This window comes from Xenopus tropicalis, chromosome 5 (genome assembly GCF_000004195.4).
Source record: "Xenopus tropicalis strain Nigerian chromosome 5, UCB_Xtro_10.0, whole genome shotgun sequence".
NCBI classification, from domain to species: Eukaryota; Metazoa; Chordata; class Amphibia; order Anura; family Pipidae; genus Xenopus; species Xenopus tropicalis.
The window spans coordinates 36,375,742-36,389,616 of record NC_030681.2 but is presented as its reverse complement, the minus strand read 5'-3'; the positions used below and the strand labels follow the sequence as shown (position 1 = coordinate 36,389,616).

Below are 13,875 nucleotides of genomic sequence, written 5' to 3'. Positions count from 1 at the left end.
AGTACCTTGTAATTGATCCCAACTAAGATATAATTAATCCTTATTGGATGCTATTGGATTTAATTAATGTTTTATTGATATTCTAGTAGACTTAAGGTATGGAGATCCAAATTACCCTTGGTCCCGAGCATTCTGGATAACGGGTCCTATCCCTGTATAGAGATCCAAATTACAGAAAGATCCCTTAATTGGCAAACCCCAAGTCTTGGCCATTCTGGATAACAGGTCACATACTTGTACGGCATTATATAAAAGCACAAAGACATGTAAAATAAAAATATATATTTATGTGTATATATAAATATATATACAGTATATCCATGTAAAGAATAAAATTACTTTTCTGGTGGATGTTTTTTTCCTTTAGTTAACAGTGGGTATAAGTAATACAGACTTTTTTGTTGGGAGTGAGTATGTGTATAACATATACAGCAGAGATAGATGTATTTTGGAACCAATGTAATATATTCTGTCCTATGAAGATATGTAAAAGCAGCTTATATGTAACAAACCTTGATTATGGTTTTAAAGAATAAATGATTTATACAAAATTAAAGGGCCCATACACTGTCAACTTGGCCTTTGCTAGCAGTCTAATGACCCGTGTATGGAGTAGGACCCCAAATGACCCCCTTACATTATGGAAAATCCTTTTGGGAGGAGGTGTACGAGGCTCGTCATACACTGAAAGATCTGCTTGTTTGGTGAGATCGTCAAACAAGTGAATATTTCCCTGCTCTGCCTGGCTGTCGGGGAGTCCAGTTGGCGTCATTTGTGTTCAGAGTGAGAGTGATGTTTACACCTGATTCTTGAGACACAAGCCGTGCCTATTGATGCAGGATGCTAAGGGAACCCTGGTGCTACCACTTGGTCCAGAGTTAGTACTAGCTCCAGGATTTCCCTGCGTCAGTTGGTGCAGCAGCACTTGATTCGGATCAGGAGGCAAGAAGGAGGCAGTGGCTGACAGTGCAACTATACGAGAGGAGTGCAAATTGACTTAAATACCTTTAATAAAAGAGATTTTATGTATAACTGACTGTGCAGCTGTGTTTGCGGTCATATGTCCCTCTAAGGTGTTGTTAACTCATTTCAACCTTGAAATTTAGAAAGAAAGTGTATGTTACTACTTAGCCCTCAGTTGTGATATATATATATAAAATAAATATTACTGAGCAGGTCAAGTAGACCATGTGATGTGGAATAGTAATTAAAAGAGAACTAAAGCTTAACTAAAGAAGTAGGCTGCAAATGTTGTACGTTGTGTTTTGGACTTCAGTATCGACTCAAGGTAACCACAGCCCTTTAGCAGGGAAGATCTGTGTCTCTGGAGTTGCCCCCAGTAGCCCCCATCTTCTTTTCTGCTGATTCACTGCACATGCTCTGTGCTGCTGTCACTTACCTGAGCTTAGGGACCCACTCCCAATATACTGTATATACTGAATATAAATGTCAAAATATAAGGCTGATCAGTAATTTATTCAGTCACATTACATGGCAGCTCAAAAACCAGAACAAACCAGAACAATTAGTATCAGATTTTATTAATTAGTCCTGTAGCATTAGCTTATATGACAAACAAACCTCATTTTCTACCTGATAATTTGAGTTTGAGCTTAGCTTCTTACTGCCATAGAAATGCCGAAACTTTAAGCAGGTGCGTTAAGTTCAGTAAAACAAATATGCCATTTGTAACCTTTTAATTTTTTGGGTTTAACCATTCTTCAGCCTGGTTAATATCAAGTTGATTATAAAATATTCTAAATATGCGTAGGGTGCTAATCAACTGCCTCTAGTTACCCAATGAAAAACTTCTGAGAGCTATCCAGCTGTGCATTTTTTGCCACGCAAAAATTCACCGCACGTCCAAAAATTTACACAGGCGTCAAAAAATAATAGTCAACAATTTTTTTGGCCGCACAACATTTTTGCCGTTTCGTGGATCTTTCGAAAGTTTTGCGAATTTTTCACAAAAGATAACCAGAACACATTTGCTCATCACTAGTGGCTACTATTTATAAGCATCTACTATTTATATGCTACCATTTATATGTGGCTACTATTTATATACACTATTTATATGCTACCATTTATATGTGGCTACTATTTATATACACTATTTATATGCGGCGACAATTTATATACACTATTTATAAGCTACTATTTATATGCGGCGACTATACGCGTGCGTTATTTAGCGCATGTACTGTCAAATACCGCATGAAAATAGTCTTCGCGAGTTAAATAACGCATGCAGTATCACGCGTAAATTAGCGCAAGTATGCTTATAGTGAATCGTGCGTTAAGACGCAAAAATTTAGACGCACTTTAGTGAATCGGCCCCATGATCTTACAGATTCCATATTTCAGTCAAAGAGCAGAAAAAATTAATTCAAATAATTCTGATGCCTAAATTCTTATATATTCTACCGTCTCCAGTACAATTCCCGATACACACACACAAGAGTCTTTATGTAGAGTTGCAATAAACACAATTTTAATCTTGTGATTTAAAGAAAGTGTACACCTTTAGGTCACCTTGGGGGCCCTGACCTTTATGGCTTCCTTGTTTCCAGTTATGGATGATAATTACCAATCCCCAGTGACTCAAATTAACTACCACAGTTTTTGTCCTCCACTAACTAAAGGTTAAAAGCCTACACTTCTTGCACATAAGTAGGAAAATATTAAAATAGGAGAAACTGGAGTGTGTGGTACATACTGTAAGATTCCACAACCTTTTGTTAAATTATATGTCTGCAGTTACCTGAATGTTAAATTTTTTGATATCTGGATAGTTAGTAGTATTGAAATCAGGCATGTACAATCAGCTTCTATGATATGTGAACCTTACTTTCTGCTTAATGATTTGCAACAATGCCTAAGTTTAGCTTAATCAGCTGCCCAGAGACCACTGAGCGAGTGTCACTGACACTGTTAACGAAATCCAAGATGGTGACTCCCTCTGTACAAATTTGATGGCCTTGATCATTACTGTTCTAGAGATTCTGAAACTTTGGGCTGGTGCAGTAAGTTCAGCATATGGAATATGGCATTTCTGCCCCATATTGTTTTTAAGGTTTAAAACCTCTCACTCTATTTCTGTATTATCTTATGTGTGATATGGGCTTGGTCTGACAAAAGTGTAAGATACTCAAACCAAGATTCTTGACCAGGAACTAGATAGATCCGCTGGCCCTATAGTGTGGCAAATTTTATAGAACCAAAAGTAAATACTAAAACATAATTTTTTTCATCAAAGCATATTTCTTGCTACCACAGTGGTGTGTAGCCCCCCCACTTAAAAATGCCCCAGACCTGTCAGCTCAAATGCAACATATACAAATGGCGAAGTTGTAAGAAGAAACCTGAAATTTTGGGGTTCATGGATTACCCAGCATGTGCCTATTGAGTGAGATATCTCAGCTAAAGACTTTTAACATTATAAAGTGAAAATATTTGATGTACATTTAAAAGTTTTCACTTCTGCAGTGTGCAAAAAAAAACCCATTTCATTAATGCAACAGTCCTGTTTTATTTGAGAAAAGCTTTTATCCTATAGGTATGTAGGGAGTATTAATAAATCCTATGTATCCATGCTTAAATACTTAAAACTTTGTCTTCTAAACAGCTTATCCCTCATTTAGCTGGCAAATATTGTCCCTACAGACCAATTTGAGTTGGACAATCCTCGTTGCTAAGATTTTTAATTAAATTACATTAAAGTTTCTGATGAAAACAAACAAGTTTTACCAGCATAGGGTAACAGTCCATGTAAATGTTTAAAAAAAAAAACCTTTTCATATATAAGTTGCACTGGCCCTAAGTAAACAGACTTGGTAGGAAAAGATCCGCAGCAGCAATTCATGCTTATAGTCTGCCTGTATTATCATGTCATTATTTTCCTTCTTTAGTCCTCCAGAGGAGTATTGTAATGGATATAATGAAGCATAACTTAGTATAGCTGAATGTGCTGTCATTGTGAGTCTTTCATTTGCATGAATGAAGTATAAAGAAAATAAATAAATCTGCATCCATAGACGACTGTGCTTCAGAAAAAGGTACAATGTATTTCTAAAGATACAAGCACAAATGCATTTCTATAACGACATCAAGGTCACCAAGGTAAAAGATTTAGTGCATACTGATGAAGTGTTGGTCTTTAGAGTCCTGGTTTGCAACTAAATCTAAAGTCTCTAATCACTGGGTTCATTTATGCAATAAACAGTGCAAGTGGAAAGTTTACGATTTAGGGAAAACTACATTACATTCCTTGACCTGGTTCTAAACGAGGAAGATTGTGCCACTAACAATAAAAAGGTACAGAAGCCACAAAGAAAAAAAACAAAAACAGCTTTGTGCAAACATTTGCATGTTTCTGATTTGAAGGGTTTAATGGATCACCTTACTAACATATCTTGCACTTTAAAACCAAACACCTGTCTTTAGTAAACTTTAAGCAAAAATATAGATGAAAAAAATTATGGGACACACACCTCCTTTATAGATTTTTATGACCTTAGGAGCCTCTGATTGTTGCTCTACATTTAGTACACTTTTTCCAGAAAAATGAAGAGACAGAGTTGAAAGTATTTTGTTGAAAGACATCACCCTCAAAGGTGCTCCTGCCATGAAGCAAGGTGAGAACTATGGTATTGCCCCACAAGTTACCAGGGTGACTGCACTCTCTGCACTAGTGATGTGCCCCCCCACCAGTGCTGGAAATTGGGATGGCATAGAAGTCACCTCAGAGTGGGTAAGGATTACCCCTGATCACCCAATACATTAAAGGCTTTATGTAAGCTTTATCAGAAAGGTCTATGTAAATACAGCCATAAGCACTCCCAGAAACGCTGCACTGACTTCTCTGTCAAAAGAAACAGGATTTGTTGTCTCTTTGTTTTCCTGTGCCAGAGACAAGCAGCTCTCTCCCCCTCCCTCAAGAATGCTAAGAATTCCCTCCCCCCTTAGGAATGTGTGATCTGAGCAAGAAAGCTTTCTCATAGTCTTACTAACTGTGCATGTACAGGGGTCTTGGAGCAGGAGTGAGGCATTATGGGAACTTTACACAGCTCAGTATTTTTTTCCTATGAGGCTTCTGATCATCTGAACAGGGGAAATATTGGGAGACTTTTTACATTACATTACCTTAACATTTATTTATAAAGCGCCAACATATTCCGCAGCGCTGTACAATATGTGGGTTACATACATTGGACATACAGAGTAACATATAAAGCAATCAGTAACCGATACAAGAGGTGAAGAGGGCCCTGCCCAAAAGAGCTTACAATCGACAAGGAGAAAGGGTTGAGACACAAGGTGTGGGAATGGGCATGACCAGAGTTGTGAGAGGTGTGGCACAGGGTGTTGCTAAACTAGATTAGGGTAAGCCTCTCTAAATAAATGTTTTTTTAGAGATCTCTTGAAGGCAGAGAGATTGGGAGAAAGTCTGACAGTTTGTGGGAGCGAATTCCAGAGAAGGGGGGCAGCCCTTGCAAAGTCTTGAATGCGAGCGTGTGAGGAGGGAATGAGAGAGCAGTTGAGGAGCAGGTCAGTAGAGGAGCGTAACAAGCGGGTTGGATGGTACCTAGAGATGAGTTCAGAGATGTAGGGTGGGGCAGAGTTATGGACTGCTTTAAATGTGAGGGTCAATAGTTTGAATTTTATCCTGGATGGTAGGGGAAGCCAGTGCAGGGATTGGCAGAGTGGCATGGCAGAGGAGGAGCGGTTGGAGAGGTGTATGAGCCTGGCAGCAGTATTCATTATGGACTTAAGGGGACTATTGAGAGAAATGAAGATATGCCTGCAGCTTGACATTAACTCTTTATTAGCCTTTCCTTCTCCTTTAAAATCTTTATTTTAGGAGAACAGCAGAGGTTTTCTCACCCCATGAGCAATGCTGCAGTCTATTTTTAAGCACCACTGGGGCCTCTGGTAATAACTTGTCAGCCCAGTAGTTTGAGGCCTGAAATGTCCTGCTTAAAAAAAGATTAAAACACCCCTTTGTTGTGCTTATTAGTTCACTAAACTCAAAATCTAAGTGCACACATTCATTTTTAAATAGTGAAGTGGCAACAGTACCAGGTACACTACAAGCTTAGGTCCAATTTAAGTTAAATTAACCGGACATGTAAATTTGTTGTCCGCTTTCAAACTTACCAGTGGCACTTGCACCTGTTTACTTGTACTGATGTTGGATGCAAGTCCTGAGTGTTCAATTTAAATGGTTGCACAACAGCAGCATTGTGCAGCTTTACCTCAAAAGGATACATTAGGTATTGCTAAATAGCAGTGGATGGGAGTTCCAGTGTACTAATTCAGATATTTCTCATTTACACCAGTCTCTCCAATTGCAATCAGACATAAAGGCTTTCCCTTATGTGCCCTGTCACATTAGTGCTGTAAAGAAGGGCAATTGACTGATTGTATTTATCTGCATACATATTAGGCTTAAAGTAAATTCTGGAACAGGTCTGTACTGGGATTTAAAACAGGCCCTAGCATTTAAATTGCACAGAGGCCCAAACAACCCCCTACCAGCCCACTAAATAGTGACTGTTTATGGCATCTTACAGCAGCCTCTCTGGCATTTGCCAGAATACACAGATTGCCAGTCGGACCTGCACTGGAAATGAAGATATTATACCTGTTAAATTCTGCAAGCTGCTTATTCATTTTCTTTTGTTGACTACTACACTTTTTAAAACAACATAATATTTACCCTAACAACAACAGCACATGTGGAAAAGGTACATTTGCCCACTGCATATATGCTTGTTAAAAATGTGATGCCAAAGAGCTAAGAAAATGCCCTATATAAATTCCTTAGACAAAGGGAGAAATAAGCAAGGATAAATATATAGCCTATGATTAAGTGCCCCCTGTGGCACGAAATGCATAAGGCTTTTTTTGTATATAATTGTGTATGGATTTAACTAAGCTTTTAATGTAAACTGAGCAGCTTGTGAAGTTTACATCTCTGTGTTCCGGAGTGCCAGCCTATTGTTCAAGTTTTTATCATGGCCAACTCACCAAGCTGAAAGTCTGGGGCTTGAGCACCTGCACCCACCATAACAAAGGGTAAACAATTAACTTATCACTATATAACTGGTTTTTGAGGATATTACTTTTTTTGAGGATGGAAAAGGCAAAGGCAGAGAATACGCCATGGCCATTGTACTATGTGCCAACCTTATGCTAAGCACAACCCATCACAAGCAGCAAGCACAGTGAGATTTGCCAATAACATATACCCCCGTAGCATGAAGGGCACTAAACTTGGCAAACAACAGTATCCAACAAAAAAGCAGACAAGGTTAATTAGAAAAAGAGAAACTGATTCCGCCATCTAGTTCCATGCAATCCGCTCCATGCACCCATGGCTACAGGACAAGGGCTCCATTGCAGAGCAGTTGCAACAGATAAGAGGGCCCCTGACAATTACGGAAGGCTGAGCCCGCATGTGAGGTAGGATTAACAGAATTCATATTTTCTGTATACAAATCCGTTATCTATACAGAAAATATGATATATGTAAATCCTACCTCACATGCGGCTCAGCCTTCCGTAATTGTCAGGGGCCCTCTTATCTGTTACTAAACTGCAACTCCCAGCATCCCCACTAAGTTGCAGTTCAGCTACACCTGATCAATACAGATATTTTTCCCACATAACGCAGTCACTTCCTTTCGCGCCTCTCACATCTGGTAATACTCTCTGTTAGCGCTTCCTGGTTCTAAGTCTCCATGGTAACCGGCAGCCACGGCGCCGCGCGTTGCATGTTGGGAACGGTCTGGTCGCTAAGCTACAGACGCTCGCAACCACACATACCGGAAAGAGTGGCTAATGGCGGAAAATCACTATGGCGCCTCTGATTATGACCATCGGGCCATGAAACTGCAGCGGAATCTCAGAGAATGGTGAGGGAATTAGTATACTGCCTGCGCCTTTGCACTGTCTGTTCTCCGTCCTCTCAGCGATCTCAGATTCGTCCATGTGCCCTCCCCATGCCTCAGCTACGTTCTGCTCACAGATTGTAATGTACTGCACCAAATCAAGTCTCCTATATCCTATACCCCCGTCCTATCCTTTCCCCACTGTCAGATCGATAAAGTCCCTTCCAGCTCTGTCTGTCACTTCTTTAAACCCTCCTCCCCGCTTAGAGCCAGATATTTTGGCTTTTGGAAACAAGGATACATTTGAGGCCCTCACAGTGTATCCCCCTTCTTTTCCCGCCCACTAAACTATAGTAGCCAATCCTTGCCTAGTTTCACCCATAATGGCCAATGATTGTTTTCCAGAAGGTGGGCTAATCAATGGCAGCCAATAGAAAAAGTCATTTGCCTTAAGATAATCACGTTGACGTTTTCAGCCAATCAATTATTGTGTATATAATAGATTGGGGAAATGACATTTTTTAAAGTGATTCTGTCATTATTTTCATGGTGTACTTTTTATTTTAAAATTTCACTATTTACATAGCAAATAATTCACTTTACCAGTTAAAATGTTATTCTTAAACCAACAGTTTTTTCAGTTGTAATATTGGTGTGTAGGCGCCATCTCAGTGCATTGTGACTGAGTCTGAGCTTTCTGAAGGAGCCAGCGCTACACATTAGAACTGCTTTCCGTTAAGCTACTGAAAAGTATGTTATTCTGGGGGTCGTACAAAGTCTTTTTAAGGAATTTTATGATAAAAAGGCTTACTTATCCTTTAAAAGGAAAAGTGAAAGGTTGTCTTTACATACTAATGTGTGTGTTAGTTTAGAGCACATGCTCTTGTCACATACCCAAGTTAGAATAAATAACCATTCCAGCTGCTATCATACCTCCCAACATTTGAAAAATGAAAAATTGCAAAATGCAATTTTTTTGGCCATGCCCACTTTGTGGCCACGCCCCAATTGCCACACCCCATTTTTAAAATAGTTAAAATAGTGCCCACGATGGCCCAATAGACAGCACCTCATAGAAAGTACCCTCCATACACAATGCCCCCATAGAAAGCGCCCCCATACACAGTGCCCCCATACACAGTGCCCCCATACACAGTAGCCCTCCTTACACAGTGCCCCCCCATACAGTGCCCCCAATACACAGTGCCCCCCCATACACAGTGCCCCCCCATACACAGTGCCCCCCCATACACAGTGCCCCCCCCATACACAGTGCCCCCCATACAAAGAGCCCCCCATACACAGTGCCCCCCATACACAGTAGCCCTCCTTACACAGTGCCCCCCCCATACACAGTGCCCCCCCCATACACAGTAGCCCTCCTTACACAGTGTCCCCCCATACACAGTGCCCCCATACACAGTAGCCCTCATTACACAGAGCCCCCCATACACAGAGCCCCCCATACACAGAGCCCCCCCATACACAGAGCCCCCCCATACACAGTACCCCCCCCAATTGCCCCCATAGTGAGTACCTCATACATAGCGGCCCCCATTGCGGCCCCCATAGACTTCTTGGGCTCCTGCTCCTTACTCGGCTCCTCGTAAGGCGGCGACAGGTCCTTTTATAAGGTTGCAACCTTATAAAAGGACCTGTCGCCGCCGTACGAGGAGCCGAATAAGGAGTGGGAGCCCAAGAAGAAGGAGCCGGAGCGATCCGCTGTAGCCAGCGCGTCCCGCTGGCCTGGATAGTTTAATGAATGTTCTGCATTTCCGTAATGCGGGACATTCATTGAACAATCCGGGACAGCGGGACGCGCTGTAAAAACCGGGACTGTCCCGCGAAAAGCGGGACAGTTGGGGGGTATGTACTATGGCAGATGTATTGTTATGTTTCGCTTAACTTTAGTTTAGCCCAAGGGTCACCAACCTTTTTTACCAGTGAGCCACATTCAATTGAAAACAGAGTTGGGGAGCAACACTAGCATAAACAAGTTCTTGGGGGTGCCAAGGTTGCTACTGGCAGCCTCTATATGGACTGTGACCCCGCAGAAGGTACTGTTTGGCAGTATACATGGCTTTTATGCAACCAAAACTTGCCTCCAAGCCAGGTTTTAAAATAAATAAGCACCTGCTTTGAGGTCGCTGGGAGCAACATTTTTCTCCCGGGCTACTGGTTGGGGTTCAGTGGCTTTGCCCATATCACAGTAAGCATGTGCATTGCCACTGGCATACAAACAATAACCTAACACTGTGGATAAAGTTGAAGGGATGGATCATTGCTTTTTTAGGGCTGCTAATCCTTTGGGCTGGTACAACAAATTCAGTATATAAAATATAGCATTTTTATATAGAATCTTCTTTAATTAAACAACTAACTTAAAAATAACTATACAATAGGGTTAACAAGTCATTCTATTATGATACTATGCTTTTCATTTAAGTGACTGGTATTAAAGGACAAGGGAAACTGCGTTTACTGCTGCATCCCATCAGTGAATAGTGTCAATAACAATTTTATAGTAATGCTGGATTTGTTAATTTTTTTTGCCTCTGTAATTTAACTAATTTTAAACATTTTTCTTCCAGTGAAGGAAAGAGATTAGCGTTGGAAAGAGAGCTATTCCAGCACAGCTCATCTGATGCACACATGTAAGTATTCTGTGATGACATTCTTTATAACAAATACAGGAGTATGGATCTTTATTTGGATGTGCACTTTTGAAATTATATTGTTCTGCAAATTGTAACTAGAAGTAAATAATTGTTACTGAAATTCTAATACTGGTTGATTATGCCCATATTTATCATACATTTCAATCATTTTCCAAACATATTTATGTTTGCATTATTAACTTTGTGCAATCACAACAGAGTTGGAATGGAACAGAGTGTAAATCCAGGTAAAATTATTAACCTGATTTTTAGTGCTTGAAGGGGTTATGGGTCTGGCCAGACTGCCGCCCACATTGCACATTTCTCCACTTATTGCAGTTGATTGAACATTTTTAATGCTGTTATTGTTAAAGGCTTATTTATGATCACTAGGTGCTACTTTGGCACCTAATTGGTGCCTAATTTATCAAAGGAATGCAACTCTAGCACTAGCATTGACACATTTAAATTTGTAGTTCAAAAAAAATCCTGCAGGGTAAAATAGTGTAATGTAGTGATGCATGATATAATTAAAATAATTGTATACTCTACATCTGGATAACACTGAGCTTTCACTGTGGGCTGTGTATCAGTAAGATTTTTTAAATAATGGGAAATTAAGTAGTATTTTTTTATATATTTCAAGATGCCATCTCAAGTACATTAAACTGAAAAACTCCTTGAAAGAAATATGTGAGCGTGGGAAGAAAGCCCGCCTTAGAAACCAGGCATTTCTGCATGAGTTTGACCTCATTGAAACACGACTCCATGGGTTGATATCCAATGCAAATGCTCTTCAGCAAAAGAAGGTAATATTAGCAAAAAATTTAATTGTGCAATACTTATTCCAGTCATATTCTCTCTATTATGCAGTGCAAATAAGTTCTTTAAATCTTGCCAGAAGTAATGGGAGACTACTGTTAGGTATTGTGATCTACTAAGTAAAGAACACACCATATTGTGCTATTCCATACAACAGGAAGGCAAAGTAAATATATACTGATGACAATACATTTAGTCTCTGGTAAGCTTTGGGCACACATTGCTGAAATATGGCACAGAAAAGAACCAGTATGCTTTATATATATTTCCCATTCATGTGAATAAGAGGCAACAGGTTTGGTTTCACCTGCCTTGTATGCCATAAACCTTAGATTCTTTCACACAGTCTAAGTTAAATGCTATGAAAACAGCTGCCTATACTATGTGATCTTGTCTGATGAAGCTTGTTCTTTTAGGCCAGGGCTACAGTGGCAATTCAGGATGCTCACCTTTGGCCTGTTTTTGTAGTTTGAAGCAGTGAGCGCAAAGATGAAATCATTTGGTTGCTGACAGTGGTGCAGGTAGGGAATTGGTTGGTGTGTCCCATTCTCCTGTAATTGTGTAAAGGTTAGCTATAGAATTATTCCTTGTAGAATATCTCAGTGGCCCAAAACAAAATTCTTAAGTTTGTCCTCATCTAATAAGCCCTTGCAACCAATCACATGTTTAAGGTGAACAACCCCTTTAAGGGGTTGCACATTCTCTTTACATTGTGCTACAAATACAACTTTGACATTCTCCTAAAAGTAGTTATTACAGTTATTACAGGAGTTAAATACTGTTCTGTAGATTTTATTTACGTAAGTCTTGCATAAAAGGATACCAAAAAGTGGAGCTGTGGGTCCTATTACAATATACAGGTTGGACATATTAATATAAAGCTTAAAGCGATACTGTCATGATTTCCATGGTATTTTTTTTTCTAAATTACACTGTTTACATAGCAAATAATTCACTTTACCATTTAAAATTGTTTTCTTGAACCAACAAATGTATTTTTTTTATTTGTAATATGTAGGCAGCCATTGTGCCTGAGTCTGAGCTTTTAGGAAGAGCCAGCACTACACGTTCCAACTGTGAAATTATAAATTTATATATAAAAAAATGTGTTTTTCAAAAATGGATTCTAATGCAGGATTGTCCTGGAGAAGCTCTATTAACTGATGCGTTTTTTTTTTTTAAAAAAAAAAAACATGTTTTCCCATGACTGCATTCCTTTATAGAGTATAAATGACTTATATTTTGCACTAGATATACAGTTATGTAATTTTTTAATACAGTCTTTTACTCTGATTCTGCTGCAGAATCAAGGTGTCACAAACATGCCTCAATCTGCATGAAGCCATGTGCAGTGCTTTGCTTGCCCCGACAATCCCAATTATAAAAATAAGTGATAAATAAAAATTTGTTAAGTAAAATAATGATTATGTAATATTAGCCTATAATTCTTTACCTTTGGCTTGGATGTAGCTGTTGCACACACTGCTGGCCTTGACCTAGTCTGGAAGTCTCAGGATTGTTGCTTTTACTCCCTGCCAAAAAAGGGAAACCCTTTTCCCAGCAGCCCTTTTATAGTCAGCGTCCAATAGGTAATAATTTCTACAAACACTCTTGTGGCTTTCCCCTCTGCTTTCTGTCTTTCCATATCAGTCCTACTCTTCCCCTTCTCTTTACTTTGTCTTAACCTTCTCCATTGCCGCCCAGTTGCACAGGTCACTTCTTTCTTCCATTCCTTCTCATGCTTCTTCTTCCCCTTTTTGTTGTGTTCTATCTCTCTGCTACCACGTGTCTTGTTTATTATAATTTTATCTTTGTCCTCACCTTTTACTATCCTTTTAATTTTAATGTACTACAGCCATGTACTGACCCCCCCTTCCCGATGGTACCAACCTTTTAAAATGAATCACTGACATTTTGCTTTAGAATCCATTTACTTGCTTGGGCTGGTGCTTATTTCTTTATGCACATTATTATCCCTGATATGACCACACAAAACTGAATACCTTGAAAAAGGAACTGGAATGTTCTGAAAGCTTGCTGTGATTTGTCATTTTTTGTAAGTCAATAAAGATATCACCTTTACATTGCTTTTGTAATGTTTAATGTTCCCCTGTGCATCATTTCTGGGGGGTAATTCTAATATCCCAATGTTTATGACAGACTACAATATGCTTTATAGACACACCTACACTCCTTAATTAATTTAATTGCACCCCTTTGCTGCAATTTTTCATATGTACTTTTGATCTGCATTAAATGTGGCTATTTTAAATTGATACAAATGAACACCATACAAAAGTCAATTTTACTTGTTTTCCATATACAAAGGTAAGGAAGCAGATTACATATCTTCAGGATTGTGAGGAAAGACTGTCAGAGAATACTGAAATGTATTCCGTTATGTATCTGTAGTAATGCAGGCTTCTAATCCCTCCTACTATCTCCATATAAATGATGCAGTTCAAGACCATGGTTTCTTTCTTTACTAAAAGCAGCAAAGC

General features: G+C 39.3%; 1 protein-coding gene across 3 annotated transcripts in view; it reads left to right on the top strand.

Moving 5' to 3' along the window:
• Positions 1-7,698: 7,698 nt before the first annotated feature.
• Positions 7,699-13,875, top strand: part of kiz (kizuna centrosomal protein) — a 56,764-nt gene continuing 50,587 nt past the window's right edge. For 2 of the 3 annotated variants that reach the window (XM_002939435.4, XM_002939434.5), the window contains exons 1-3: positions 7,699-7,919; positions 10,487-10,549; positions 11,199-11,361. In XM_002939435.4, the coding sequence (XP_002939481.1) occupies positions 7,846-7,919; positions 10,487-10,549; positions 11,199-11,361 (300 nt within the window). In that variant the 5' untranslated portion in view covers positions 7,699-7,845. Of the gene's footprint in view, positions 7,920-10,486; positions 10,550-11,198; positions 11,362-13,875 lie in introns of those variants that run through there. The other variant, XM_012963824.2, reaches the window with a different exon arrangement.